The sequence below is a fragment of the Alosa sapidissima genome, chromosome 21 (assembly GCF_018492685.1).
Source record: "Alosa sapidissima isolate fAloSap1 chromosome 21, fAloSap1.pri, whole genome shotgun sequence".
Classification (NCBI taxonomy): domain Eukaryota; kingdom Metazoa; phylum Chordata; class Actinopteri; order Clupeiformes; family Clupeidae; genus Alosa; species Alosa sapidissima.
Genome location: NC_055977.1, coordinates 22,670,190 through 22,697,091, shown reverse-complemented (window position 1 = coordinate 22,697,091; position 26,902 = coordinate 22,670,190). Strand labels below are relative to the sequence as shown.

General features: G+C 44.7%; 1 protein-coding gene across 1 annotated transcript in view; it reads right to left on the bottom strand.

The window, feature by feature from the left end:
• Positions 1–25,945, bottom strand: part of csmd3b (CUB and Sushi multiple domains 3b) — a 387,713-nt gene extending 361,768 nt beyond the window's left edge. Inside the window, 1 exon segment of the mRNA XM_042077517.1 lies at positions 25,692–25,945. Coding sequence (XP_041933451.1) covers positions 25,692–25,869 — 178 coding nt within the window. The 5' untranslated portion in view covers positions 25,870–25,945.
• Positions 25,946–26,902: the final 957 nt, after the last annotated feature.

Sequence of the window (26,902 nt, the reverse complement as noted above, 5' to 3'; positions counted from 1 at the left end):
CTCTTTTAAGTCAACTTTAGCATGGGGCTGAATACTTTTTATAGGCACTGTAAAACAAAGAAGCCTAATTTGCTAGCTCATCATAGTCTACTGGCAGGGCTGTTTCAGTTACCCCATGTGTATTTAAGTTTCAAAGTGATATTTTTTTCTCCTTGGGACAGGCCCTTTTGAGTCTGGGAAAATACTTTACATACTTTACTAATAACAACTTAGCAGTCAACTTCAATGCAACAGTTTTGAACAAATTTGTGCAGCATGCTAATAATGCTAACCAGGTTTAATAGCAATTTAGCAACAACAGTACTTGCTTGCAGGATTGTGAATGTTTGGATTACATGCACAAGCTGAGGAGTTGCGTGTCTGTTGAGAGAGAGGGCAAGGAGAGGCTGTGGCTGCGCTAAAGTTGCACATAGCTCTTCAATGAAAGCGCTGAAGTTATTATTCTAAATTTATTTTCTTGGACAAGTAGCATCGAGCTTCATTTTTTTCTCACCGGTTGTAATCTTTACATGCGTGTATCGATCTTTAGTGGATTCACATTGTTACATCCCTATTGAGTCCTCTTCCTTTATAAGCACATTTTTTTCTTCTGTGGATGTTTTGTTGAAGGCTACTGCAGCACCCTGGAAAATGCCTTATTTCTGAGAAACAGTGTGTGTGTTAACGTGCCTTTGTTGGGTTGTTCTCCATGCAGTAAATAGGGTTGCGATGCTACAGTAGTTTCCTTCTGATAATATTTCAGTTAGTCACGAGTCGCCCGGGGCATCCAATTCAACTGAGTAGCTCCTTGCGAGAAGCTTGCATTAAATTGACCGGAAGTAGGCCTAAAGAGTTTTGTGTAATATACATCCATGTGTCTGACAGGTGTCTCTCTCTCTCTCTCTCTCTCTCTCTCTCTCTCTCTCTCATCTCTCTCTCTCTCTCTCATCTTCGCTTGTTTGCTCTGTTTTTCTTCTCACTCTCTCACATTCCCTCCTCCCCGTCTGCCTCGTTCTGTCTCTCAGCGGGGGAAGATTGCAGCTGGCAGGCTTGGTGATTTGGTTTACCTGTTTACTATTCTGCCATCATTGAGAGTGAGAGGGTTGGGACACTGAGATACAAAATCAAACTGAAAGCCTAAACACTACAACAACAAAATAAAATCTGTACTTTACACACACACACAAACACACACACACACACACACACACACACACACACACAATTATGGTTGCATCACTAGGCAGAATCCAGAACTATGCCCTGGCCTGTCTGATTACGAAAAAGAAAAGAAAAAACACAAGCTGAGATGAAAGGGGGGAAAAATCCTGACTAGATCAGTCTAGGCATGAAATTCTGTTCCATGTGTACGCGTCAGTGATGCAGCTCTGTGTGCATGTTTTCTGAATTAAAAAAGAGAGAGGGATGGAGGGATGAAGGGGGAGGGGAATGGGGATGGGGGGGGGGGGTAAACTAAATAATAGATGCTCCTCGTCATTACAACCATCATTATGGAAATCAAAGGCGTGCTTGGGATTTTAATTGTTGATGAGGAAAGGACACAACACAATAGGAAGGCATGCGACGATGAGAGCCGCTCTGGGATGAACACAAGCCGGCTTTCTGTGGATACCGGAGGGGACGCCACACAGACAGACGAGAGCGCGTGCTGAATGCGTGCATGACAGACCCTTTCGTCATATCGAATAGCCATCGGAAAATAATCATTTGTGAATACTGTATGCGTGCAGCAAGTCATGAAGCATCGACAGCAACCTCCAGCAACAGTTAACAATGAATCATCACTCTCTTTCCCTTTCTCTCTCTCTCTGCGGGGATAGCAGGGTTACAGGAGGGGTGAGCTGCACACTTCATGTGGACACGTGCTATTGATTATTTCACCTAGCAATGGCTGTGCTGCTCCTCTCCCCATCGCACCCTACCGCCTCCCCCTTCCTTCTTTCCCTCTCTTCCTTCTTTCCTTCCTTTCTCTCTTCCTTCCTTCCTTCCTTCCTTTCTTTCTCTCTTCCTTCCTTCTTTCCTTCTTTCCTTCCTTCCTTCCTTTCTCTCTTCCTTCCTTCCTCTCTTCCTTCCTTTCTCTCTTCCTTCCTTCCTTTCTTTTTTCTCGAGGCTTGTTCTTTGTCCATTGCCCGGGTGAGAGATGCTAACCTGAGGCAGCCTGACGCTCCACATTTCAAATTGGATTTCTTAGCTCGGCGAGTGAGCATGTGACAACAACGCCGCCATCGATGCCGATGCCATTTCCCTGAACGCCCGGCGATAGCGCAATGACTTCATTTGCATGGGGGCCTTATCAGTAAGTGGCCATATGGCAGCAGCGTTTGTGACAGGAACACTGAGGTCTGGAGCTCAGCAGACCAGAAATGTTTGTGTTTTTTTTTTCTTTTAGGGGAGGTTGAAAAAAAAAAAGAAATTATGAAATGAATGAGAGAAGACATGATTAGCCCTTAAGAATGCTCTCAGGAATGGAGAGGTGGGATAGACGAGGTTGCCACAAGATCACTTTGACTGCTACTTAAGTGCAAGCCAAGCAGGAGGGCATTAAGTGGCAAAAAATGATGACTTCCGTCTAGCTGTGGGAAAAAGAAGTTGGAGTGGGTGTTTTTAAGATGGACTGCTAATCACTAAGTTAGTTACAGGAGGGAGGATAAAAATATCAATTTACAGAACCTTAGTCACTTCTTCTTCTCTTCTTTTATCCTTTTTTTATGTTTCTATGTTTCAGAAAGAACATCCCCTCAACCGCTGCCAAGCTTAAATGAGATTTTATGAGGAGGCGATTTTCCTGAACATATAAGTCAAATCGGCGAGCAATGGATGCCCACTCCGAAAGGCTTCAAAAACTCCCTTTAATGTGGAAAAGGGGACAATGTTTCAGCACTAATGGATGTGAACGGTCCATCAGCACCTGCTAAGTAGACTACTGCTCTTGGCCAATTCTGTGCAATGTGCAATTACGGAGTAAAAGTGTGCGCATCAAAGGTGTCCGCTAATATGAGGCTATGAGGGTTAAGAAATGGCTAATGCTGATTGTTGTGTGTCCTCTAAACTTGTCAGGTATGGGAACAGTGGCCTATTGATTCATGGGTACAGTCATGTGGAAGGAAGGACGTGGAAGGAAAAACAAGGCCAACTTTGCACTCAGGAGCTAAGATGCAGAGATTCTACTACAGTCTCAAAGAGAATAACCAAACTTGAGAGCATGGGACACAGTGACCTACATTTCATCCTCATAAAAAACCAAAGAATACAAAAAATAAGATTAGATAAAATAAAATAAATCCTGCATGGCCTTTCACCGATCCTCATTAGAATGGGGATTCTGTGGCGTGAGTCATGCAGTCACATTCGCTCAAAACAACAGCAGTGGATGAATATCTATGGTGGGCCAAATTTTCCCGCACTTGAGATGGAATAGAATTTCATGAGCCACCTCTTACTTCCTCCTGCCTTGCCGAGACGCCTCGTCTGCCAGTGCCTCCGGAGTCTCGGTGTTGGTGATTAGCATGGAGATTGCTAGCTTCATTCCTTTTTTCCGAAACAATGTTTTTTCCTTTCTTTTTTCATTTCTCTCTCTCTCTCCATTTTTGTGCTTCAGAGTACGGTGAGCGTGTATGTGCTCTAATTTGGCCTGGAGCATCTGTTATGTATGTCATCAGTGGGAGGAGCCTGAGATAGCATCTCTGTCTTTGGGTTTGGTAGTTTTTTTTTTTCACAAATTCTCTGCTTGTTTTTTTGTCGCTGCCACTACACAGGCATGCCGTCAACCCACACAAGCAACATCCCAATCACCTACTGTACAACACTGTGACATCAATAAAATACGTCATTCCTAACACGGCTCAACAGTGGATGATGAGGAGAGTCTATTTTTGTGTGCTTATGAATGATCTAACATTGCTTGTTTTAAACACCGTGTTAGCTATTTGCTGTGAGAAGAAGAATTATACTCATGTTATTCTTTATGTTTGCTATAAAGAAATAAATACAACTAAGTATGAATAACTCCAGTAGCCTAGCGTATACTATGGCCTGCTCCATTACACTTATGCCCTATTCACTTGATATCAGTCACTTTAGCTGACAGGCCAAGTGATCCCTGCAGCAGCACTTTACAACCCCTCCATCCGCCGGTGCCCCAGCTCTGTGAGTGCATTGACAGTCCACAGTTCTCCTGGGGTGAGCCCTGGCGGAAGGCTCTGGAAAAGTCTGCTTTCGTCCAGTTCAGCTCGTCTAGACGCATGCACGGGCCTCCTGTCACGGCTGCTGTGGGTTATGACGTTAAATGGAGCAGCGAGTTGGAGCTCGCATACGTACAGAACGGCTGCACTTGAGCAAGCACAGAAACAGGCGTAGACGCAGGTCGAACACACACTCGTCTCTCTTGGTTTACCTCACAGAGGCAGAGAGCCCCAGAGGAGCAAATTAGTTTACAGCTTCCATATCATGCTGTCTCTATTTGTTTGTTTCTCTCAACCTCTCACTGTTTTTCTGTCTCATATATATGTATATATACTACCGGTCAAAAGATTGGGGTCACTTAGAAATTTCCATTCCACTCCATTGTAGACAGAATACCAGCTGAGATCAGTTGCATTGTTTTTTTAAATCAGGGCAGCAGTTTTCAGATTACATTATGTGCTTACATAATTGCAAAACAGTTATCAACTGTTGTAGAAAGAAATGGCTGATCTTTTATGTAATATCTATGCCCATTATCAGAAACCATTCATCCAATGTTTCAAAGGCACTCTCTGTTTACTAATCTGATATCATAAACATTGGGGAACCCTTTTGCAATTATGTAAGCACATAATGTAATCTCATTAAAAAAAACCCAATGAAACTGATCTCAGCTGGTATTCTGTCTATAATGGAGTGGCCCTCCTACTGAGGGCCATTGAACATTACTTTATCATGTAAAGAGAAGCAAAGAAAGATAAAAGAGAGAGGACAGAGGAGCCTGGGAGAGATGTGCATGTCATTTCATTTCAAGCCAGCTTCCCCCCTCTCTCCTCTCCTCTTCTCCTCCCTCCCTCTCTAGAGGGGGCTCTCATTGAAAGCCACATTGAAAGAGTAAAAAACAGGAGAGCATTTCCTTCCTTTCCCTGTGGCCCCAAAAGCACAAGCCAGTACAACCCCAGAGTCTGTCTGATGGAAAACTCTCGTTCTTGGAGGGTGGGAGAAAATGGGTGGGAGAAAATGCACAAATTCAGCTTCATGAATAGTCATGTGGAGTCCCTTAGCTTTAGCAGGCATTAAAAGCTTAAGTTTCCCAAAGTAACATCACAGCCTAGGAATCCTCTATGCTGAGCTAGAAAGAGGTACGCTGGATTTTTTTGGAGATGTATCGATTTGAGCTTGAACACAGAATCAGATTAAAGGCTTGAGTCCCAAGGGCATTTGTGCTGTGAGAATTTGAAGGCCCCCAGATGCTAAACTTTATTATTTCAGTAAAATGTGGCCTAAGGCGTTGAACTGAGTCTTCCTAAATCAACTTATGGAAGTGGAAAGAAAAACAATATACGATAATGGGAAAACCCTCCATCGAGGAAAATAAACTGATGACTTGAACACCCACGTTGGATGCTTTGCTCTTCATGCAATTGAACATGTGAAACACATGCAACCCGGTGGCAACCAGCACTGCAAACGTGATTTACGCCATGCGCTTAATTGACTATAAGAATTAATGGCGGCAAAATATTTTTTGTATGAATCGTAATGAGCACCAAAGTGTGCGCCACCCCCCCTGCATGGCTGCCATGTTTACCCATAAAATCCAGGAGATTTACAGATTCTCAGAGATCGGCAGTGGCGGGCGGAGTCGGCGGGGGGGAACGTATGATGAAACCCGGAGAAAATTACGACTGCGCCCGCCCGGACTCCTGCTGCTCCAACTGTGCAAGGATCCATCGAGTCTGCAATCATGGGAGGAAAATTAACGCGGCATGTGCGACGGGTTGGTGAGTGGTTGGGTGAGGGCTCTACACTGGGGTCAGCGGAATTCAGGAAGGTATATACGAGAACTGTCAGTACTCAGAAAATTCCACAGCACAAAGGGCCACGTTCACTTCAGTTATGTCTGAAATGAATGGGAGTAGTGGGAGGGAGAGACAGACAGACAAATAGACACGGAGTGAAAGAGAAAGAGAGAGAGAGCCTCCTACTATCTGTAGGAGTGCAAACAGAAGGAGAGAGATAAAGAAGTGAAGCAATGAACATAGTACATGTGCATGTGAGCTAGAAGGAGAGGGAGAGAGAGAGAGGGATAGAGAGAGAGAGAGAGATGGAGAGAGAGATAAGCTGACAGAAAGTGTGGCGGTAGCTGCTGCAGGTGATGCTTAAACAAATGGAAATAGCTGAATCATGGTGCTAGGATGCAGCTGGATGGGCAGGGAGTTCATGCAGATGGTGATCAAGCAAAGCTGTCTACTCACACACACACACACACACACAAACACACACATTTATGTACAAACCACACCCAGACACACATTACCAGACACAGATATACTCAGACAGACATACACACACACACACACACACACACACAGGTTAGAGGTCTACTTGACACACGATAGCGTATTGCAAACCAATGCAATGCAAGCATTCCACATTGGGTGTTAGCTTCAATCGGCCAGAGCTGTCTTCTCATATCTACGGAGGCATGCATCGCAGGCGCGACTCCAGTCAAACGAGGCATTGAGCTGGACAGTATAAACAAGTTGTCTGCACAAGGGTAGCCACCTGATCAATCTTTTGTAACTAGCAACAGTGTTAATGAGTACATGTATGTGAATGAATAATAAATGCAGTGTTCAAACGAGTCAACACATCATTATGAACATAGAGTTCAAGAGAATCAGAAAACAACATTTGCATTACAGAGTGACTCCCACTTCCATTAGAAGGTAATCCAAAAACAAAGTGCTGTCTGCACTCAAAGGTACAGAATGTGGCTATGAGTGAGGGCTCCGACATGCTAACTAGAGGATTGGAGTCATAATGATGAGATGGATGCATAACAGGTGCTGGGTGTGTTGACGAGAGAGGGGTGCTGCACCCAAACACTGCTTTTCAGCATTCAATCTTAATTAGAGACATGCCATCACAAGACAGAGCAAGGAGTGCAGAATGGGCCCATTCACTGCTAAATGGCAAACAAACATAATTACTGCCACCAAAGGCAGGTGGGGGAGCAAACACACACTCAGCCATTCCGATACACAGACACAAACACACACACACACACACACACATCGTTTTTTTTCTGTTTGTGGCAACTGTTGAGCTCTGTTGGCTTTATTTGTGTTTCATCTTTTCATCCTGTTTTTTTTACTGTTATGATGGCAGAGGTGGATCTGTCCGCCCCCTCACAGGCCATTGGCTCAGGCTTGACAGCACACACAGAAGACACCTGGAGAGACTCGCAGTAAACAGCCAGAGAGACAGAGAGAGAGAGAGAGTATAAAAAAACGATAGGAGGGGGCTAAGTGTGTGTAGATGAGAGAGAGAGAGAGAGAGAGAGAGAGAGAGAGAGAAAGGTTGAAAGGAAGAAAAGAAGGAGAAGGAGAGAGCAGACTCGAGCCGTCATAAATATAAAGCTGGGGGAAAGGGCGCATTAACAGTGAGTCCAGCCTGGGAAGAGCCATGAATCCAGGTCAATAATATGAAGCGGCGTCACAGCACATAAATCTGGGAGAGAGCAAGAAAGAGAGAGGGAGGGAGGTGGTGAGAGGAGGGGAGGTGAGGAGAGGAGAGAAGTGGAGTGGAGGAAAGAGGCAGCGTAGGAAAGGAGGAGAGGAGAGGAAGGCAGAGGCAGCCCCAGCTGCTCCTCTACTTGTTAAGCGCGTTTGCTCTGCACCGCGTTAGTCTGCCCCACAGGCACGGCCTTCACACAGACAGCCCACATCCGCTCGCCCGCTCTCTCTTTCTCGCTCTCTCTCTCTCTCTCTCTCTCCTCTCATTCTATCTCTCACACACTCCTTCCCTCTCTCTACTCTCTCTTCTCCACTCTCTGCACTCTCACACAATCTTTCCTCTCTCTTCTCTCTGCACCCCTGCTCTTTATCACTCTTTTCTCTCCTCTGCTGACTTTTCTCCTTCCTCTCTCTCTCTCTCTCGCTCTCTCTCTCTCTCTACCTCCCCCTCAGCCATATTCACCTTCTTCTACCTCTCCTGTCTTACCACCCTTTCTTGCTCTCCCTCCCTCCCTCCCTCCCTCCTTCCTTTGCTCTCCCTTAGTTCCCTGAGCATGTCATCCTGTTTTCCCACTAAACAAAAGAACAGGAGGCACAAGAGTGGAGGGCATCCAGGGTATATGCCGAACCAACCAGCAGCCCAGAAAACACGCTCTCCCCAAAATACACCTGACAGAGAAAGAGAGAGAGAGAGAGAGAGAGAGAGAGAGAGGGAGGAAGGGAGAGAGAAAGACAGAGAGGCAGATGTGGGCGAGGGAAACAGGAGCGAGCGTGAAAGAGCCAAAGAGCACATGCAGTGGTGCCCAAACTGATCCCGCCATTGCATGCTTACACAACACTGAGGCTAACGCTAATGCTAATTTGGAGAAAAAACACCAGACCCGCACAACAACCTGCTAGTGTTAGCAGCCCTTAAAACGTAGTGCTTTTCGAGGATGTTTCATCAGGATCCATGGCGGTAGGGCCTGGTCCCCAAGTGATGAGCTGGAGACCACCAACTCAGATTTTATAATTCAGCTTCCCCCTCAACTGATGTGCTGCATCATCATCTGTGCAGGCAGAGAACGAGTCTGTGCACTTCTGTGTATTAGAAACATCTGTTTGATGCAACAGTACCAATCCAGTGGCAGCGGCCTGTAGATCTGGCCCAAATCTGGCTCACTTCTGGCAAATGCACCAAAGACCAGGCCAAACCCATTACAATTTCAGCTGCTATAACTATCAATACTACTTATATGACTATTAATAAATTAAAACAGTCAAAATAACCATAATGTGTTTAATAAATACATCAACACAGTGTGTTCCAAGAGCTGAATCTACTGACTTGACACCAAGCAGCTCATGAAGCGTGGATTAGAATGGATCCTTGACTAGTACCTGCAGACCTTGTAGAAGCTGACATTAACAGGAGGCATCTCAGCGTGGAGCATCTGCACTGAAAGCTATTTCCTGCCAGAGTGCTGGGGGATGGACACCTGTAAAACTCGCTCAACAGCCCCCCGTCGGAGCACTCAATAAAAACGGACAATTCTCCCAAGCGAAGGTGGACATGAGTCATGGCTGCATGATCAAGCTTCGGGCGGATGTGAGATCCGCTTGATTTCCTCAACAGGCGTCACGCAGGACCCTGAAACTAACCTTTATTTGCTCCAGTGAGATAGTGGAACAGTCAGACACCTATATAACCCATACTGTCAATCACAGCAGGTCCCTAATGGACAACAACATATCAAACATGGCGGCAAGCCTGCAGGAAATCCTGTGGAAAGACTGGCTGTGCTTTTTGTGTGGCGTCACAGAGCCTGGCTAATCATTGTTTGGATTAAAGTTGCCTTACTCACCACAGGGTGATTTATTTCCACTGATACAAATTGCTTTGTGGCAAGGGTATCACACATCCGATCACAAAGAAAAAAGAAAGGGAGAAATTGGATGGGCTTTTGTTGTGATGGTCTATGTTATTTCAAACGCCACAGTAGTGAATTTTACAGGCCCTGTGGTTTGAAATACTATAACTTGGCAACAAAATATGTTGCACAGGAGTCAGAAGTCTACAGATAGTTTTACCGACAACAGAGGGAAGGGACGCAGAGTTAAAAGATATGGACGGAGAAGGGGGGGGGGGGGGGTCTCTAGCACTTTCTTCTCATCTCAACAGGATTCCTATCTGAGGGGAACAGTCCATTCCAGACTCAGCAGAGACAGTCATGTCATGTCATGATAGGAAGATGATAGAGTGATGTTGGGAGAATGAGAGACAGAAAGAAAGAAAGAGAGAGAGAAAGAGAGGAAGCAGAAGCAGGGGTGAGAGAGAAAGGGGTGAACGAAATTAGGTCTAAAACGACACCAATTCCACCACTATCTGTGAAAAGCACTTGGTTTGAAGACGGCTGATGAAAATAAGTCCTATTTAACCACACAGGTGCTAATTGAAAGAGGACACATTTCTGACCCCTTATTAACGAAGCCATCTAACAAAGTCACTACTTTCAATAGGATAAAAGAGTAGACACCTGCAATCTGACTTGTTGGACAAAAAAAAGCTTTCTCCCCCAACAGTCAACTTTAAACAATCACACCAGCCATTTCCCGCTGAACGATTGAGAGTCAGGGGAGCCAAGGTGTCACGACTCCACAAACCCAGCTGCAGCCTCTACAGCGTATGTTATGCGATTACAGTTCTGGTTACTTGCCTGAGATGTGCTTGCACAAATAAATATACTGTGGCCAGCGAGGCAACTGGGAGCACTTGGAGACACAGGCATGATGTAAGAGACCTAACCCTTCCTCCCATAGCCCACCCCACCCCAACCCTTCATAACCGCGTTCACCAGAGGCAAAAGCTGTAAATGTCTCTGCCATCAGCGAGTCTTTCGGACATGCCGACCTTAAAAGGCAGAGGGAGGAAGGCGTGTTGCAGCTGGTCAACCTGCCTCGAGGGGCCGATGTATTACCCAGCTGAGTGGATACTACAGGGGTGGACTACAAAAACACTGAGGCCTGGATAGATTAGCCGGGGGGAAGCAGTCGAGAGGGCACTTAAGGGAGCAGGAGGTTGCGCTCCCTCCACTGACTCTCTCCGTCGTCATTTCACATGACGGAGGCCCGTAAAACGGTTATGGCGAGGCAACAACAACAAAAAGAGCAGCGCGAGTACCACGGAGCGGCTCGTTTGTTGACATGCAGTGGGCCGATGTCTTTTGCTGTTTGAAAGAGCCTCGCGCAGCGCCACACAAAAAGCCGACGCACACCGAATTAGACTAATGCACAGCCTGGAGGGGGGGAAGAGACATAACAAGCGGGCCCAGGACTACAACTCTCCGTGGCAAGCCAGCGGCAGACAGGCCGTGATGGAGCGGACCGGCAGTGATGCATGGATGAGCGGGAGGAGTGAAGACAGTAAACAGCTAGAGGAGCAGGACTTAAATACTTAAATACATAGTGCTTAATAAGCTAGATAAAAAAGTTCATTCATCATGTAAAGCATTTCGAGCATTTTGTGGCAAAGCGTTCAAAAATCATCGAACATCAAAGAGAGGGGGGGAGGGGGCTCATTAGCTATTACCTGATTGAGGGCAGCAGCTCTGTGGCCCTAATGAATAAATCAGCCCTTTCCTTTTCAGCATGGCAGCTCTGTTTACACGGCTGTCAAGGAGCGCGCAGGTGCAGAGCCGCTCACCCCAGTCCACTCTCCCCCGACTGGCCCTGCTGCTAGCGTGTAATGGGATGTCCTGGAGAAGGTTACCACATCAGCAACCTAATTACCTGCTCTATTTCTTGACCACATGAGCCAGGCTTACTGTCTGGCTGTATACAGCAGCGGTGGCGGCTCAGAACATAAAGCCATAGCTCGAGGGCACGTCTCTTTTTGCCAAAGGATGTAGGGACCGGCGGAAGCGCTTGCCTGTGGATAATTGCCAGCTGGAATGTAGAGGAAGGTTAACCGCACAAGTCAAACGTTCCAGGGGAAGAACATCATGCTGTGCCATGAAGAAAGGACACCTCATCCCGACATTGTATTTCCACTTTGGATATTCCGACCCAAAGCTAATGTCATTTTGTAGTTACGGAGTCTGCCACTGTAGGCTGGAGGAAAATAAAGAAATGTGCAAACATGCAAAAAGCTGATAGTAGTTTTTTTTACTTCTCTTCCTTTCTGTCTTTTTTAAATCTCTCTTTTCTGTTCATTTTGCTGCATGCTGACAGAGGCAAAACACTGGAGGATTCTGCCAAGCCGCCAACAAATAAAGTCTCCCAGTCCTCTGGTACCTTTTTTTTTCCCTTTAAGATAAAGCCCAGGACACAGAGAACACAGCCACGGCCGCCTCTTCACCAACCTCAACAAGGAGCCCAGAGCTAGCAGGGACAGTTCAGCACCACGGAGAGCGCTTATCACAGGAGCAGGAAAAAGCTAATGGAAATTCCTGCACTTTGAATCAGATTGGATCGATTCATTTATCTCGAGTTCCAGTGAATAGGCTTCCTTTAGTTCCTCCTCATCTCCTTTGCCAAAGAGATGACGTCTTACCCAGTAGCTCTTTGCTCGAAGTCTGTGTGTGTGTGTGTGTGTGTGTGTTTGTGTGTGTGTGTGTGTGTGTGTGTGTGTTTAAAATCAGATCATCAGCGAGATGAGCTGCTCTGCGGTGGGTTAATGTCGAAGCGGTGTTGAAGGGGATGGTGAGAAGTGCCTACCCCACAGCGAGCACAGCGAAGCAGCTTAACCACCTCTGGACCCCCCCCCCCACCACCCGACCCGATTAACTGTTACTCATTTCCACTGCGCTTGAAGCCCAAGCGGCGATTTTCTGCTGACAGCCCTTATCTCTCTCGGTACTGTTTTGACTTTGATGTGGTGCCAGCAGCGATAGGAGCCATATGACGTCCCAGCATCTGTGCCAGGAAACAAGAGCTCAGTCGTTTGCATTGTTCAAAACGGCCTAATACTACCCACCCTCCCCTCTTCCAGTGATCGCCATTAACACTGGTCCACACTGGCATAAGAACACTGCAGCATCTCTCTCTCTCTCTCTCTCTCTCTCTCTCTGCACTCACATACTGGCCTTATGGCCCAAAATCAGTTCAGCTGTACTGTCTTTCTTTCAGTCTTTCTTTCTTTCTCTCTCTCTCTCTCTCTATCCTTCTGTGTCTGTTCTGAGCTTCTACCCATCTAGTCGTAGCATGGGACAGAATCAGATGTGACACCTAAATGAACTTTCCATGTCGCCTTTAAGCAAACACTTCACAGCAAAGAAATCAGCAGATCCCCACGAGGCGGCACTTAAGAGGCTCTACTTATTTTCCAAATGCTTTCTAAATCATAACCACTAAGCTTGGCCCATCTGAGGCCCTAGCTAGAGCGCAATGCACTGCCGTGCGACAATACAATGGAATAATACATCTGAGTCGACATCCTCAACTTCAGCCCCATGCATTTTTTAACATTAATTTGAGGGAATTGCTCTTTTCGTCAAGTCATAGAGTAAAACTAGAAGTTCATAAAACGGCAGCGAGACTAGCTACTGTATCATACTTGTAATCAGTGTCCACTTAACTGTCTGATTTGCGATTGCATTCAAGAGCTTTATTGACACTTATCAGCACTCGTCACGGTAATTAAAAGCAACAAGGCCACTAAACAAAAAAAAGAAAATATTTAGAGGCACTTGTTGGCAACCATTTGTTGGCAATCACTTCCTTCTTGAAAATGTAATGAGCAATGAAATCAATTCGTCTTGGATGAAGGAATATTTCAACGGTTGCCTCAAAGAAGAAGCAGAAAGAAGCAGAAGAACCATATGCCGCTGTAATAGCAGCCATCGAAGGCAACTTGCACACGATAGCTTAATGTCCAATACAGTACGAGCAATCACACACACACACACGAAACGCAAGGCAAGAATGACAGAGGGAAAGTAAGTGAGCGAAAGAGAATTCCTTTCCTAGTGTGAGGAGTTCAGTGTGTTTGATGTTGGTGATCAAACAGGAGTATATGTATTAAAAGAGAAGAGGAGTGAAACAGTGCTTATCTCTCTTCTGCAGGACTTCTCTGAGGCAAAGTGATGAGATGACACAAAAACCGGCAGAAAAACGTCTGAGTCTAATTGCACTGTAAAATGCTCAGAGACATAACATGGTGCTTTTCTGTCCATTGGCTGTTTCAAGTATGGGGTATTATCAATGCTACAGTACATCGTTCAGAAATGGTGAATAGAAGGGCAAATTTATTCAACATCCAATTCCATGAATTCCCTTGCAATGAAATTGAAACTGGGAAGGAGACTGCTCCCTTCACAATTTAGTATGATACTTTCCCTTATAGGTCTTAGGAGGCACTCTGCTTTTGACAAATGTTTATTTATGGGTATCTGTCCAACACTGTCCACAAAGTCAAACAACTCCTCTGTTTTTATTCGACATTGTCATTCCCTTTTCATCCCTAGAAAGACTGTCCATTATGAAATGAAAATGAACCCAACAGAAAAATAAATAAATAAATAAATAAAACATTTCATATCCTCAAGGCATCTCAACATTCCGAGCTGTCAGCCTTTGTACTGGATCCATTACTTCAAACTGTTGCCATAAATTGTGCAGGAAACCATGAAGGAAGATGGAACAGCAAAAAAAAGAAGTTTTTTAAGCGTCAGCTGTCAGGTTGAACAGCAGGCGCAGCATGTCATATGGTTAGAAAACATTGTTTTCTTGTTAGGAGAAGACATGGGCAAACACAACCAAACACAGTATCCTCCACCTCTAGAGCTGAGTGCCGTAAGTCTTCAAGGCTCTGCATTTGTAAGCATGAATGTGTGGGAGTAGACTGTGCAGTTTAACAGGCCAGCGTGCATGCTTCCCACTGACACGGGATCAGCGCACAGGGCCTGATATGGCAAAACCAGCCGCTTTGTTTGCACAATTCCAGCATAAATTAAAACAGAAAGAGTCCATTCCCCTTGACAAACCATATGAGATTTAAATCAGTAGATAAACTCGCAGAAGGATGTGGTTTTCATATAAATGTATATTATAAGAACCTTATATGAACCACTAGTATTCATATTAGTAAACACACAGTGATTATGATGGAGAAAGCAAACACTGCACTCATCTAAAGTGATCAGTCCTTCCAAGTAACACTTCCATCCATTTAAAAGTCTCTTGGCTAATTCCACGGCACACACATGCAACCTTGCTGAGGGAGCACTAATTGAATGGAGATTAAGGGCTTCAATGTACCTCTGCATACATTAAAAGCAGATTGCATTCTCGAGTAAGGGAGTTTAAGTGTATGCGTCCTTACTGTCACATCAGCGGTGATAGTGGTTCTTTTAATTGGCTATAGCTCTAAAAGCCCTGTTCTTATCCAGCGAACTAGCACCCTCGGACATGTGAACAACACTATGCAATTAGCTGCCTACTCGCTAAAGGAAAGGTCATACGTTTATGTGGAATGTTAGAAAGAGAAAAATGTAAAAACACTCAGAGAGCACAAACCTTCTGGTTTTGTTGGCTAATATGAAGGTTTCTTGTAAGGTTCATGGTGAAATCCAGTATCTGTGAGTGTTGAACAGCGATTAAACATCACACACTGTGTGTTATCTAACAGCATAAAGAATGAGATTCTGAACTTCTCCCTGTCCTATTATACAATTATCAAACAGCAGAATGTTTTCCCATGTCATGTTGATGCTGAAAAAAAAATAAAACAACCAGAGTTTGAGTTCAGTTCAGTTCAGTGAACAGAGATGGTTGCTCGCACCTTTCAACATCACTCTGTCACCCGTGGTGACATCAGCCACTGAAGTTACAGACGTTTACATCACAGACGAGATCCATAACCACCCCACTCGCACAATGCGATTCCAGGGCAATCTTTTGATTTGAGTTTTGACAGGACTTGTTAAAAGACCTCCAAGACATAAGGAGTAGAAAAAAACCCCAGAAATAATAATTAAATAAAAATGCAACCAACCAAAGTAATCTCCTTCTTCCCTTCTTCTTCAGGGAAGCTAAACGACTTTGCTGGCTGCCTGGTGGCACCCCATTTTAGCCACCTGCTGACCAGACAGCCTGGTCCAGTCTGCGCTGCATTACACTACGCTCCGGACAAATCTGCCAGAGGGGCCAGTCAAATCTCTGGACACCACTCATCACCTCTAAACACCCCCATTATCGGAGTTATGGGAGCTCCAGCAGTAGCTGGGGTATTTCAGTAGCTCCAGGCTCAAGGCAAAGCAAAGGACCTAACCTGTTTTATTCTGGTTCCAGCCAATAACAGAGCAAACTGATTTTCCCTGTTGCTTTTCTACCTCATGTACTGTGCTAATTAGCAAAGCTAGTTGGTATGTACAGTATACAGTGTATCAGGGTTCCTCTGAAGCAGAGCTCCCCCAGTTCTAGTGACATATGGGTAATGGTATAATTTGTTTTCCCCCCCCTCTCCATTTATTTATTTATTCTGGCCTGGGAAAAAGCCTGAGCCTCTCAGACGCGAGGTGGCATGGCAAGCGAGGACAGCCGTGGCCATGACGGAGGAACGCAGTCGGACGAAGTAGTGGGAGAAAGCAAACGAAGCCGTCGCGCTCTACTTCAGACCACTGAGGCTTGACCACTGAGCTCTGCTAATTATCACATTTGTGCTTTTAGAAAAGAGATATGTATGTTTGTGTGTCAATGTGTATGTGTGTGTGTGTGAGTGTGTGTGTGTGTGTGCATGCGTGTGTGTATATATGTGTGCATGCGTGTGTGTGTGTTTGATTGGGTGCTGGTGGGGGAGCCTAAATTCAGTGGGCCAAATGAAAGCTAATGAAGTGCGAGAGGCATGCGTTGTCTGACATGAGAGCAATGCAGCATGACAGTCATTACAAGAGAAACACGGATCGATAGGAGACCAGCGCGAGACTCCCCAGGCATGCAAAACACCTGGTGCTGAGCCACTGCAGGAGAGCCGCGCTGCCCTGCCCTGCCAGGCAACCGGCTCCTGCTACACCCCATGCGTGGGGGTGAGTGTTCAGGGTGTCAGTGACAGGAATGTCTAAGAAGTGTGTGCGTCTTCCTGTTCATGAGTACATGTGTGTATGTGTGTGTGTGTGTGTGTGTGTGTGTGTGTGTGTGTGTGTGTTTGCACTTCCTGCATCTGTGGATGCTTAAATAAGTGTGTGTATGTACAGTAGGTCTAAATTCTTAACTATCCAGGGATATCACATTATTTCCATATGGGTGGGTGCATATTTTGCGTATGTGTGCTTAGATGTAGTCGTGTGTGTGTGTTTGTGTGTGTATGTGTGTGTCTGTGTGTTTGTGTGGGGACTTCATGTTCACATGCCCATCTGACTCTTTAGTGGCATGTTTACATTTCCATATGGGCATTCATATGTATGTGTACAGTATATATCGTGTGAGTGCAGGGGGATTCTTTATGCGTATATATAGAACATGCGTGAGGGTTGTTTGTGAAGGGCAAATGTGTGTGTGTGTGTGTGTGTGTGTGTGTGTGGGCTGGTGGGAGGGCAAGGGCTCAGGAGGGGAGGGTCATCAGGCGGGCAAAGAGGAGGAAACAAGAGGGGACAGACACAGGGAGAGAGGGGGGCGAGGGGCAGAGCGCCACGGGCTAACGCCTCGCATCTCCAGCTGGAACACTTGACATTTCGCCGGAGTTTTCGAAAATCCTTCCAGTAATGCGGGGAGAGGCTACGTTACATTTGTATCAGCGGGCCGGGCGGGAGGCACGCCATGAATCAGAATCTTAAGTGTCCCTGCACTTTAGGAGATTGACATTTAGGTTTAAAGCCTTGAATAATTCCCCATGCTTTGGGATTTCAGCCAGCCCTATAGGATGCAATGAGGGGCTTAGCAAGGGATGTGACAGGTCCTCCAGGTGAGGACTTGAAACAAAATACCCGGTCCACCACCAACAGTGTGTCAAAAGTCCGAATGGGAACTCGGATGAAAGCTGACCTGCAAAAAAAAGAAAAAAGAAACACTGTGTGCTCAGAGGACAAGCTTTCATTATTTATTTGCTTGACTCATCCATTTGAAGGCCATGGGTACAGGCAGTTTTAAATAATAACAGTGGAGAAAGTGATCATCATTATGTCCACACACATGCATAGCTGATACACTCTGAAAACACCGCTTACTATGATTTCACTTGGTCAAAGGCACGTCTTAAAAAAAGGACTGCTCCACTTTTCTTTTCATCCATTTTTTAAGAGAAATCCCGTGGTGGCAGCACTTCTTAAAAAGAAGCTGGCAAACCAGATTATATGAAGTACAAATGTAGCCTGAGCCTCCAGTGTTTTTTCCTTACTTTCTCAAAGTTATTTAAACACAACTGTTTTTATATGAAGTTTACATGTTGAGAAAGTCATGGTTGCCTCTATGTTAAAAACAGACATTTGCTCTAAAGGATATGGTTCTGGGATATCTCAAAAACAAAAAGATGACCATGGGCACAGCTCCATTTCTAAACACATAATAATTACAGTTTTGATTTCTAATTATTGGAATTATCAGTAGGCCCATTTAGAGAAAGGGCAATGTCCCCTGAAGGTCAGCTCAGAAAAAGAAATCCCAGTGAGAAGACTTGCTGTTTATGGCCACTCAGGCTAAGCACCAAGTTCGACTCATTCACAGAGGGCGTAAAAATAAATAAATAAAATAAATACCCGAAGTCAACACAGGCGCAACTCTTCAGCTCATTTAGGCCGATGTGATAATGGCGCTGGCAAACCGGTGGGACTCCTTTAAAAATGTCAGACGTTCTCTTGGTAATTACAGGGATTTAGCAACAGCATCCTCTCTGCGAGCAATTTGAAATGAATTCTTCATTTAAGGATGGGGGTGGAAAAGGGTAGGGAGGTATGTGTGTGTGAGGAGGGGGTGATGGCAGGGGGGTTGTGGTGTTTATTCACTCTTTACTGAACAAGCTTATGACACATATTTATCCACGGCTTCCAATGCCGACATGGATGAAATTAGAGCGCTTCTTGTTTACGCTCCCCCACGCACCCCCGTCGAGTTTATTACATTATCTAACCCAGCAGTCTACCTGCTATCCCCTGCTGATCTGACGTGTATTGACGGTGTCACACCGCACAAATTCTTTAGAGTCAAATTGTGTCTGGCACCAGACCTGTGAATAGCTCAAAGAGAAATGAAGTATATGGATAAACAAGCACATAAACACACGACAGATAAACAAAAAGTTAGTAAGTCCCTTCACCATACAACACACATATTGCACACTGCCCTCTCCCCACATACACAGCACACTATCCCATCTCCCTTTTCATCCCCCCAACACACACACCAAGACCCCTGGCAGTTGGGTTAGCCCCTTGAGCCGTGAATCTGCCCAAGGTTTCTTCCTTGGTAAGGGAGTTTTTCCTTGCCCCTGGTTGCTCTTGGGTGCTCCTTGTTGGTGCCCCCCCCCAATCACAATCCTCTCCCACCTTTCTTATGCAGCCCTTGTCACTTAATCTACTAAACCCCTCTTCTACTGCACTTTTTACCCCCCCCATAAATGCATAAATAGGCTGACACCAGACATAATTTCACTGCATTTCTTACTTCCAGTAACTATATGCATGTGACAATAAACTTCCTTGTAGTTAAGAAGAGGTTATTTTTTAATGATAGCCACCTGTTCATGTTGTTGCACTTACTATCTAATCTACCCCCCCCCCCCCACCCCCACCCCACCACACACACACACACACACACACACACACACATATATACACACACACACACACACGCACACACACACACACACACATGTACTCTCTGAGTCTGTGTCTCTGAAACCTGTTTGTGCATGCTGCGCCTCAACTCCGAGATTACACTGTATCTCAGTGGGACAGTAGGGTGCAAAAGGAGGAGCAGGATGTTTATTGCATTGCCCAGAACAACTACAGGGAGAGAATATCATGGAGGAGACTGCCACACGTTCAGGTGTGACACTGCAGTAAAGAAAAGCAGCACAAAAAAAGACGTTTTTATTTTCCTCTCAAAACAAACAACATAGCCTCTCCGAGCCCGAGAGCGAGTCTTCATGACTGGAATGCTTCTTTAAATTGTAAACACAGACAGACACATAACCTTCAAAATTCAATTCCGACCCCACGGCTGTCTCCTGACTTGTGCTGCTATCTAATAACCGGCGCCACTCCACTGCTGAAGAGACCATTAAAGCCATGGAACCTTTATGCGACAACACTGCAAGCGAGCTTTTGGAAACACAAAAGTGCATACAGCCTCAAGTCACGCCACGGCCAAGGTTTTCTCAAGCAACATAAGGGGTGATAAAAGCAAGCATGGATGAGATTAATGTTTCATGGAAGGCCATGTAAAAAGCCCATCATCACCAACCTACGCTGTGCCCTCATAAACCAATGCCACTTTATGTAGCACCAGATCTTTCCTTAGCAAGTGCCGTGTCCAGCACATGGTCAGCCATTTCGCCTGTTCTTGTTCACTTTTCAAACTCAATTAAATTGGTGATGACCCACATGTAGACAATGACATGATGATAGCAAATGAATTAAGAAAATTATGAATATTTAGAAAGGCCAATCTTTTTTTTTTCACCAACCAAAACTTCCCTGAAGTATCCACAGCACTTCTATGTCCCTGCCTGGTCTTGCACAACAACCACCAATTACTGGTGAGAGTCCGAGTATCTCTGACACCTGAATGGTGCACTGTCTGATTCGTGGCAGAGTTCATTGTAACCACAGAGCTGACAGCTGTGCCCACTGTCATCGGTGCAATCCCAGGAACACAAGGTCAAAGGGTCAGCTGTGTCTCGGCCACCGTCCAGCTGAGCCAGGAAGGTGATGACAGGAACCTTTGGCTTGGCCGTCTGCGGTGGCTATTGTGACCGCGTCAGAAAAAGGGAAATAGTTGACCAACCGAGTATATGGTAGTCTTCAACGATGGAACCGCGTGGAGCATCATTAAAAGCCATTAAAGCAGGGGTTTTGCACCAATTAACTACAGTACATGTGTGAAAGGGCCTTAGACAGAACAGAATAAGGTCATTTCCAATCACATGGAGAGCACAGCAAGAATTAACTTCAATAACAGGAGGCAAAGACTTGCAAGCTTTCAGCAATGACTCTGAATGAATTGCATGCTGAAAATGAGTCACCAATTAAGAAAGAATGAAAGAAAGGAAGAACGAAAGAAAGAAACAAAGAAAGAAAGAAAGAAAGAAAGAAAGAAAGAAAGAATGAAAGAAAGAAAGAAAAAACACTTCCTGTGAGCTCTCGGAGCACCAATCAATCAAGACAGTCTTTGAGCAATTATATCACACCTGTTAGGATAATGTCTAGACTCTTTCATCAGCCTGCAAATTCTGACCTAGAAAATAACTACAGTGAGATGGTGACAGCGGACAGGGGCCAGAGTTCAAAAGTAGGTGGACGCTTTTCGGCACAGCTCCTGCCAGGTCTGGACTATAAATAGAGGGACCAGGAGAAGCGCAGAGCATACACACACACACACACACACGCACACACACACACAGACTTAACATACTGTAAAATCCCACTGACCATATTTCACAAAATGCCCAGAGTTGTCGACCTAAAAAAGAACAAGCTTAATGAAGTTCTTCCATCCGAGTAAACTGAGAGTCCAATTTTGCCAACCCTCCAGAGAGCCTGAAACCACATAACTCAGAACCTATTCTTCAGTTATGCTAAACACAAGACCTGATTTCTGTCCTCAGACAGCAGAGTTCAAGGTAAGCCGTCCCAAGGGCTGCACCTAAACATAAGGGAGTCTAGAGTGACGGGAGCAGTGGAAGGAGAGTGTGCAGTGACACGCTATTTGGGGACTTTGATCCTGAACCTTAGTTACAGTCTTCACTTCAGCAACCAGGTGATGGTTCCTATGCTCTTTCCAAAAAGCCTAAACAGCCAAGAGATTGCAAACAGCTATGTATGCTTGATAACATTCCCCCTACTGGGCTATATGAATGTGTTAGATTATATCACAACTTGTGAGCTTATAATGTGTAATTAATTATTGATATCTAATTCAAATGTCATTATGAATTTACAGTTAAACCCTTTGTTTTGCATAAAGAATGATGCTTGAATTGAGGCTTAATGGATTGGGTAGCTTTGACAATGAATACATTTGAAGCAATTGTGTTTTCAGTTTTCTTGTGACAGACCAATGAGTTGGACAAGAAGCTGTTCTCTGGCACCCATCAGTGTATCCATTACAGGCAACAAGGGAGAGAGTCCTTAAAGGTTACACATGATTTCCCTAAATGGACATTGATTGAGGACAGTATTTGTGTCAACCATGACCAGACAGCACTGAGGAGAGAGGGGGGGGGGGGGGGGTTGCACCAACCTTCTCAAAGACAGACAGTCTTAAGACCCCTATTAAGAGCTCTGCAACTTCTGTCTGCTCACAAATAACTAATTAGGAGATGGTCTGTTTATCTTTTTGTGTTCTCCATTGTATGCAGTATGTAATGATTTTAATGGCTGCAACACTGAAAAGTGTAAGCTACTTTAAGAGACCAGAAAATAGTGTGTGGAGGGCCATTGTAAATGGATAATTTACGGTTGATCAATAGCTGCGTGGCTGCAGTGAGACCTCAGAGAAAGAGCCATGGCCTGAGAATAACAGACCTTCTAGAAAGGTCCAAAGGTACTGAAGCTACACCAGGGAACCGGATATCACTTGATGTTTGTATGCAAATCACTGCATCCTAGCAGTGTGGTCAAGACAGTGATCAATACAACCCAGACCACATCCCTAGGTGGTGTACTTTTAGTTGTCTACATAGGCCTGCACACATGTAAATTTCCCCCAAAGGAATACTGTGTGTCTGTCAGCAACCTACTACCCCCCCCCCCCCCCCCCCCCCAGCTTAGCAGAGCTTATTTGTAACCATTCAGGTCCATATTACAGGCATGCCAACAAATGGAAACCAGAGAGCCCAATGTAATAGAATCCATTAAGTTTAGGTAGCTCAATTTCCCAGGAGATTTCAATCTGGTGTGTAAGTGTGGTACACCATTTGTCAATAAGCAGGAAATGCCAAGCACAGAACCCAGCATTTCTGCACACACACACACACACACATACACACACACACACACACACACACACACACACACTAGTCCGTCATCATTCATGCACAGTCACTCTTGTCTACACCTAAAAAAGAGCACATGAAAACACACAAATGCTCATTCACAGCTGTGTTTCTCATGATCACATCCTGTATTTCCAAAGACACCCGAGACGACTGAAAACAGACCTTTATGGTCATCCTTTGCACCTGCCTTCAACAACAAGCTCAACTTGTGTGTGTATGCTCTCTCTCGCTCTGTCACACTCACACACACACACACACACACAGTGAGAATAAGGGGAAAGAGAGATGTGTAAAAGAATGTTCTGGATATATACTGTATATATAACTGATACTGTGCATGAGCCCTCCTTTATGCTTGCTTGTCACCTAAAGGCCTCACACACACACACACACATGACCACAGATCTCTCTGATGACTGTTTGGGGTCAACCACATCAGAGTCAGAAAATCCCTCGGAGATGACACAGGCGTCAAAACAACATAGCAGCTAATCCACTCCTGGGTGGGTTTACTTCAAACAGGGCGACCCAGCTTGGTCCTGACAATGATTGGAGGAAGCGAACTTGACACTAGGTGAAATATTCAATCAGCTACACCAATGATTCAACTAATTACAGGTTGCTTTGTTGACTGCTGTTTGACTCAAGCGAGGACATTAGACTTTTCTCTTTACAAATGCAGCAGTTGACTCATTTGAGAATTGAGACTTAGGCTACGTTATTAAATCTTTTGATCTTTGATCGACTGAAGCTGCAGCTTTGTGCGGGAAGGGGAGAGGGGGGGGGTCTATTTCATTGCTCTAATCACTTGTATGGAAATCGCTGGCATATGAGCTTCATTCTGGTTTATAAAACGGTATCCGCTCTTCTCTGAGGCTACACGCCAAGCTTTCGCGAGGGTATGGATGAAATCAGATGACCAAAGACCGGACAGGTTAGGGGTGTATAATTAGGTATGTCATGTCCCACCCACCCTTGTACATTTTTAGCCTACTGATCGTGAGATCTTCAGTTCACGTGTAAGTGAATAATGAATAATGCTTGAAATGATGGCCGACAAATCCGATACAGATAGCCTGGGAAAATGCTGGTGATGTCAGGTGCATTAGGCTATGTGTTATATCTTTCCCATCGACTTTTTTAATGCGTAAAGTGGAAATTAACGTTTATTATGTACCTTTTGTACAGGCCACGGCACGGCGAACATTGTCACGCGTTTCTGCGAGCATTTAGGCTACTTTACTTCAGAATCAAAACCCCAAATCGTGAAGTCTGTCCATGTATACATGCTGTAAAGATCTGAGTCAGAGCTGTTGAAGAGACTGCATGAATTATCCTCAAGATCTCATCACACCGCCACCATGCGTCGGGTTATCGGCCAGCATGAAAAGCCACTGCAGCTTGCCAACTACTTCTTACCGGCATGCCATTGTATGCCCGAAATTGTGCTGCAGTCAAAAAAAAATGCAATTAAAAACTGTCATAAAATGAAGTGACTAAATTAGAACCTTGGGAAACATCTCATCATTTCTCTGTGCGCACCACGACCACTAATATGTCAGACATTGGCGTGCTGCTGTCGGCCGAGGAAATGTTCATTGGAAATAATACGATTCCATTAATAAAACACTAAGACCATCTCATAAAACCGTAGGGGCAATATCCATGCATAATCTGTGATGTATTAATGTGGATTAAAACCTTCATTAGCTGTAGCCTAAATTAATATGATTCGAAAGCAAATTCAAATGCGAGATAAGTGGTAATGACCAAAATATAACACCCAGAGATACTGTTGAGGTGTTGCCTTCATCTCACGGACTCAATCACAGGGACTATTATGGAAATGTAATTCTGAAAGAGCATTATGAATTCCATAACTCCATAACGCCCATATAATAAATAGCGCGAAACTTCCCCTGGATTCATGACAGCTGAGTGACTAATTACATGACCACCCCAACAGGCTGCTAGAGTGTATGTGGAAGTGTGTTTATGTTGTGTCGAGGATGGCTTATGGGGATAATAAGTCAGGTATAGGGGTAGAATATAAGAACATATTCTTATCGTGTAAGTCTATTCAATGTAGGTCTGAAAAAAATCGATTTACATGAAGTGCCCATGTCAAAGCCCGTTTGGAGCGCGCAACAGTTAAATTGGCGGAATCACAGCTCATCACACAGCATATAGACAAGGACGGTCCCACTTCTCTTCCATCACAGTCCAGACATTGTGTGCTGAAATCAGAGCCCCTCACATCTTGGACTGGAGTCCACACGATTGCCACAGACATCCTTCGAATTTTACAGTGGTGTGATTTCTAGGAGATGGGGTTGGTAACGACATTTAACTGTGCCCCATCATTTTTGTTTGTGAACCGTATAATGTCCCCAGCACCTAATCCTGTTCACGAACGGCTGGTGCTTGAAATAAAATGTAAATGACATGGCAACATACCGAGACCATAATATGAACCTTATCGTGTTTCTTTGCGCGCGAAAAAGACTTTTAATGGTCAAACGTCCAGTTCATCATTATATTGCAGCATGAGTCATTTTAACATTACATAAACGTGGGGATATCTAATTTAAACGTCCCAATTTCTCAAAGAGTTCAGCAATTAATGGACATAAGCAGCTCACGTATCCGCTTGAGCATACTGCAAGAATTTTTATTGAGCTCTCGCTCAATGCCTGCATTGAACGGCAAACCTGGCAAGTGAATGCGTCTCCCAAGCTCCTGCCTATATTCGTGTATTTTTGCAGAGCAGACGGATATTCCGTATAAAACACATACAATCCTACGCAGGAGGTAAGAAATACCAAATAAATAGATTGCATCTTTAGAGAGTGATTACCTACCTCGCACACACGTGACCATCATAAAAAATACGAGATTCCAAAATATAACTCCAGTTTTAATCCTCATTTTTTTAGCTTGTAAAAAGTCCCCTGGACCACGTTTAATACATCCTCTCTTGAAAATGTTAAAGATTTCCGTCGACCTGATGTGATACCCCTCTATGCCATTTATTTTCATGTTCACATGAAGATAATTGTTATTTTTTCGGTCTCCGTCCTTCGACCAGAAGCGGAGCGTCTTCCGTTGTGTCTGGCGTGCGGTCACAGCTCGAAGTGAACAGCGGTGCTGGGATACCACAGCAACCTTGACTAGGACTCAACCATCTCGCCAACAGGGGCAAAAACTCACAGCTCTCAAATCAGTCGCCGGTGTGTCCGTTTAAACGCTGCAGTTTCCTTAGGTATGCTTCTTGTTAAAGAGTAGTCTTGAATCAGTTATTTTTCCATAAAAATGTATTGTACAACACCACTACGAGGAACCAAACGGTTTGGATTCATGAGCATAACTGAATAACTGTCTTTGCGCAGATAGACATGACAAAATATATATAAAGTTTGTCCTCTTCCTCTTCAAAGGAATAGGCCTATATCGCTCAAACAAATAAAATACAGACGTATACAAAAACGAAGTAAAACACAAAATAGTTTGTATCAAACTCCGAATGACGCACGTAACTATGGCACAAGTCCTTTGTTATCAGTAGAGGCAAGTGGACTAGAGACCATTTTCTATGAAGAAACCATTCTTGTGTAGTGGAATGGAATGTTCGAGTTGAGATTCGACCTGTGGTCTAAAGCTCTTGTTGGAGATGGGTGATGTGCTGCATGTAATTAAACCACAGAAAAGATCCTTGTCAAAACACAGAGAAAAAAATACCATCCTTTAGCACATCATATTTCAGAGGGATTCGATACCAATTACTTGCTCAGATATGAAGCACCGATGTGCCACTCCAAACTCTTCGACTTTACTCAGCGCTTTTTTACACTTTAAAGCTTTGCAGATATTTTCAAGGCAGACGTGCAATTGTGGAAGGACGCTTCTGCCATCTACAGGCTATGCATTCCGTCAGATATCCTCCTCGGCAACCAGGCAAGCGGTCTCTCTCTCTCTCTCTCTCTCTCTCTCTCTCTCTCTCTCTCTCTCTCTCTCTCTCTCTCTCTCTCTCTTTCTCTCTCTGCGCCTGTATCTTTCTTCTCTCCTCTCTGGC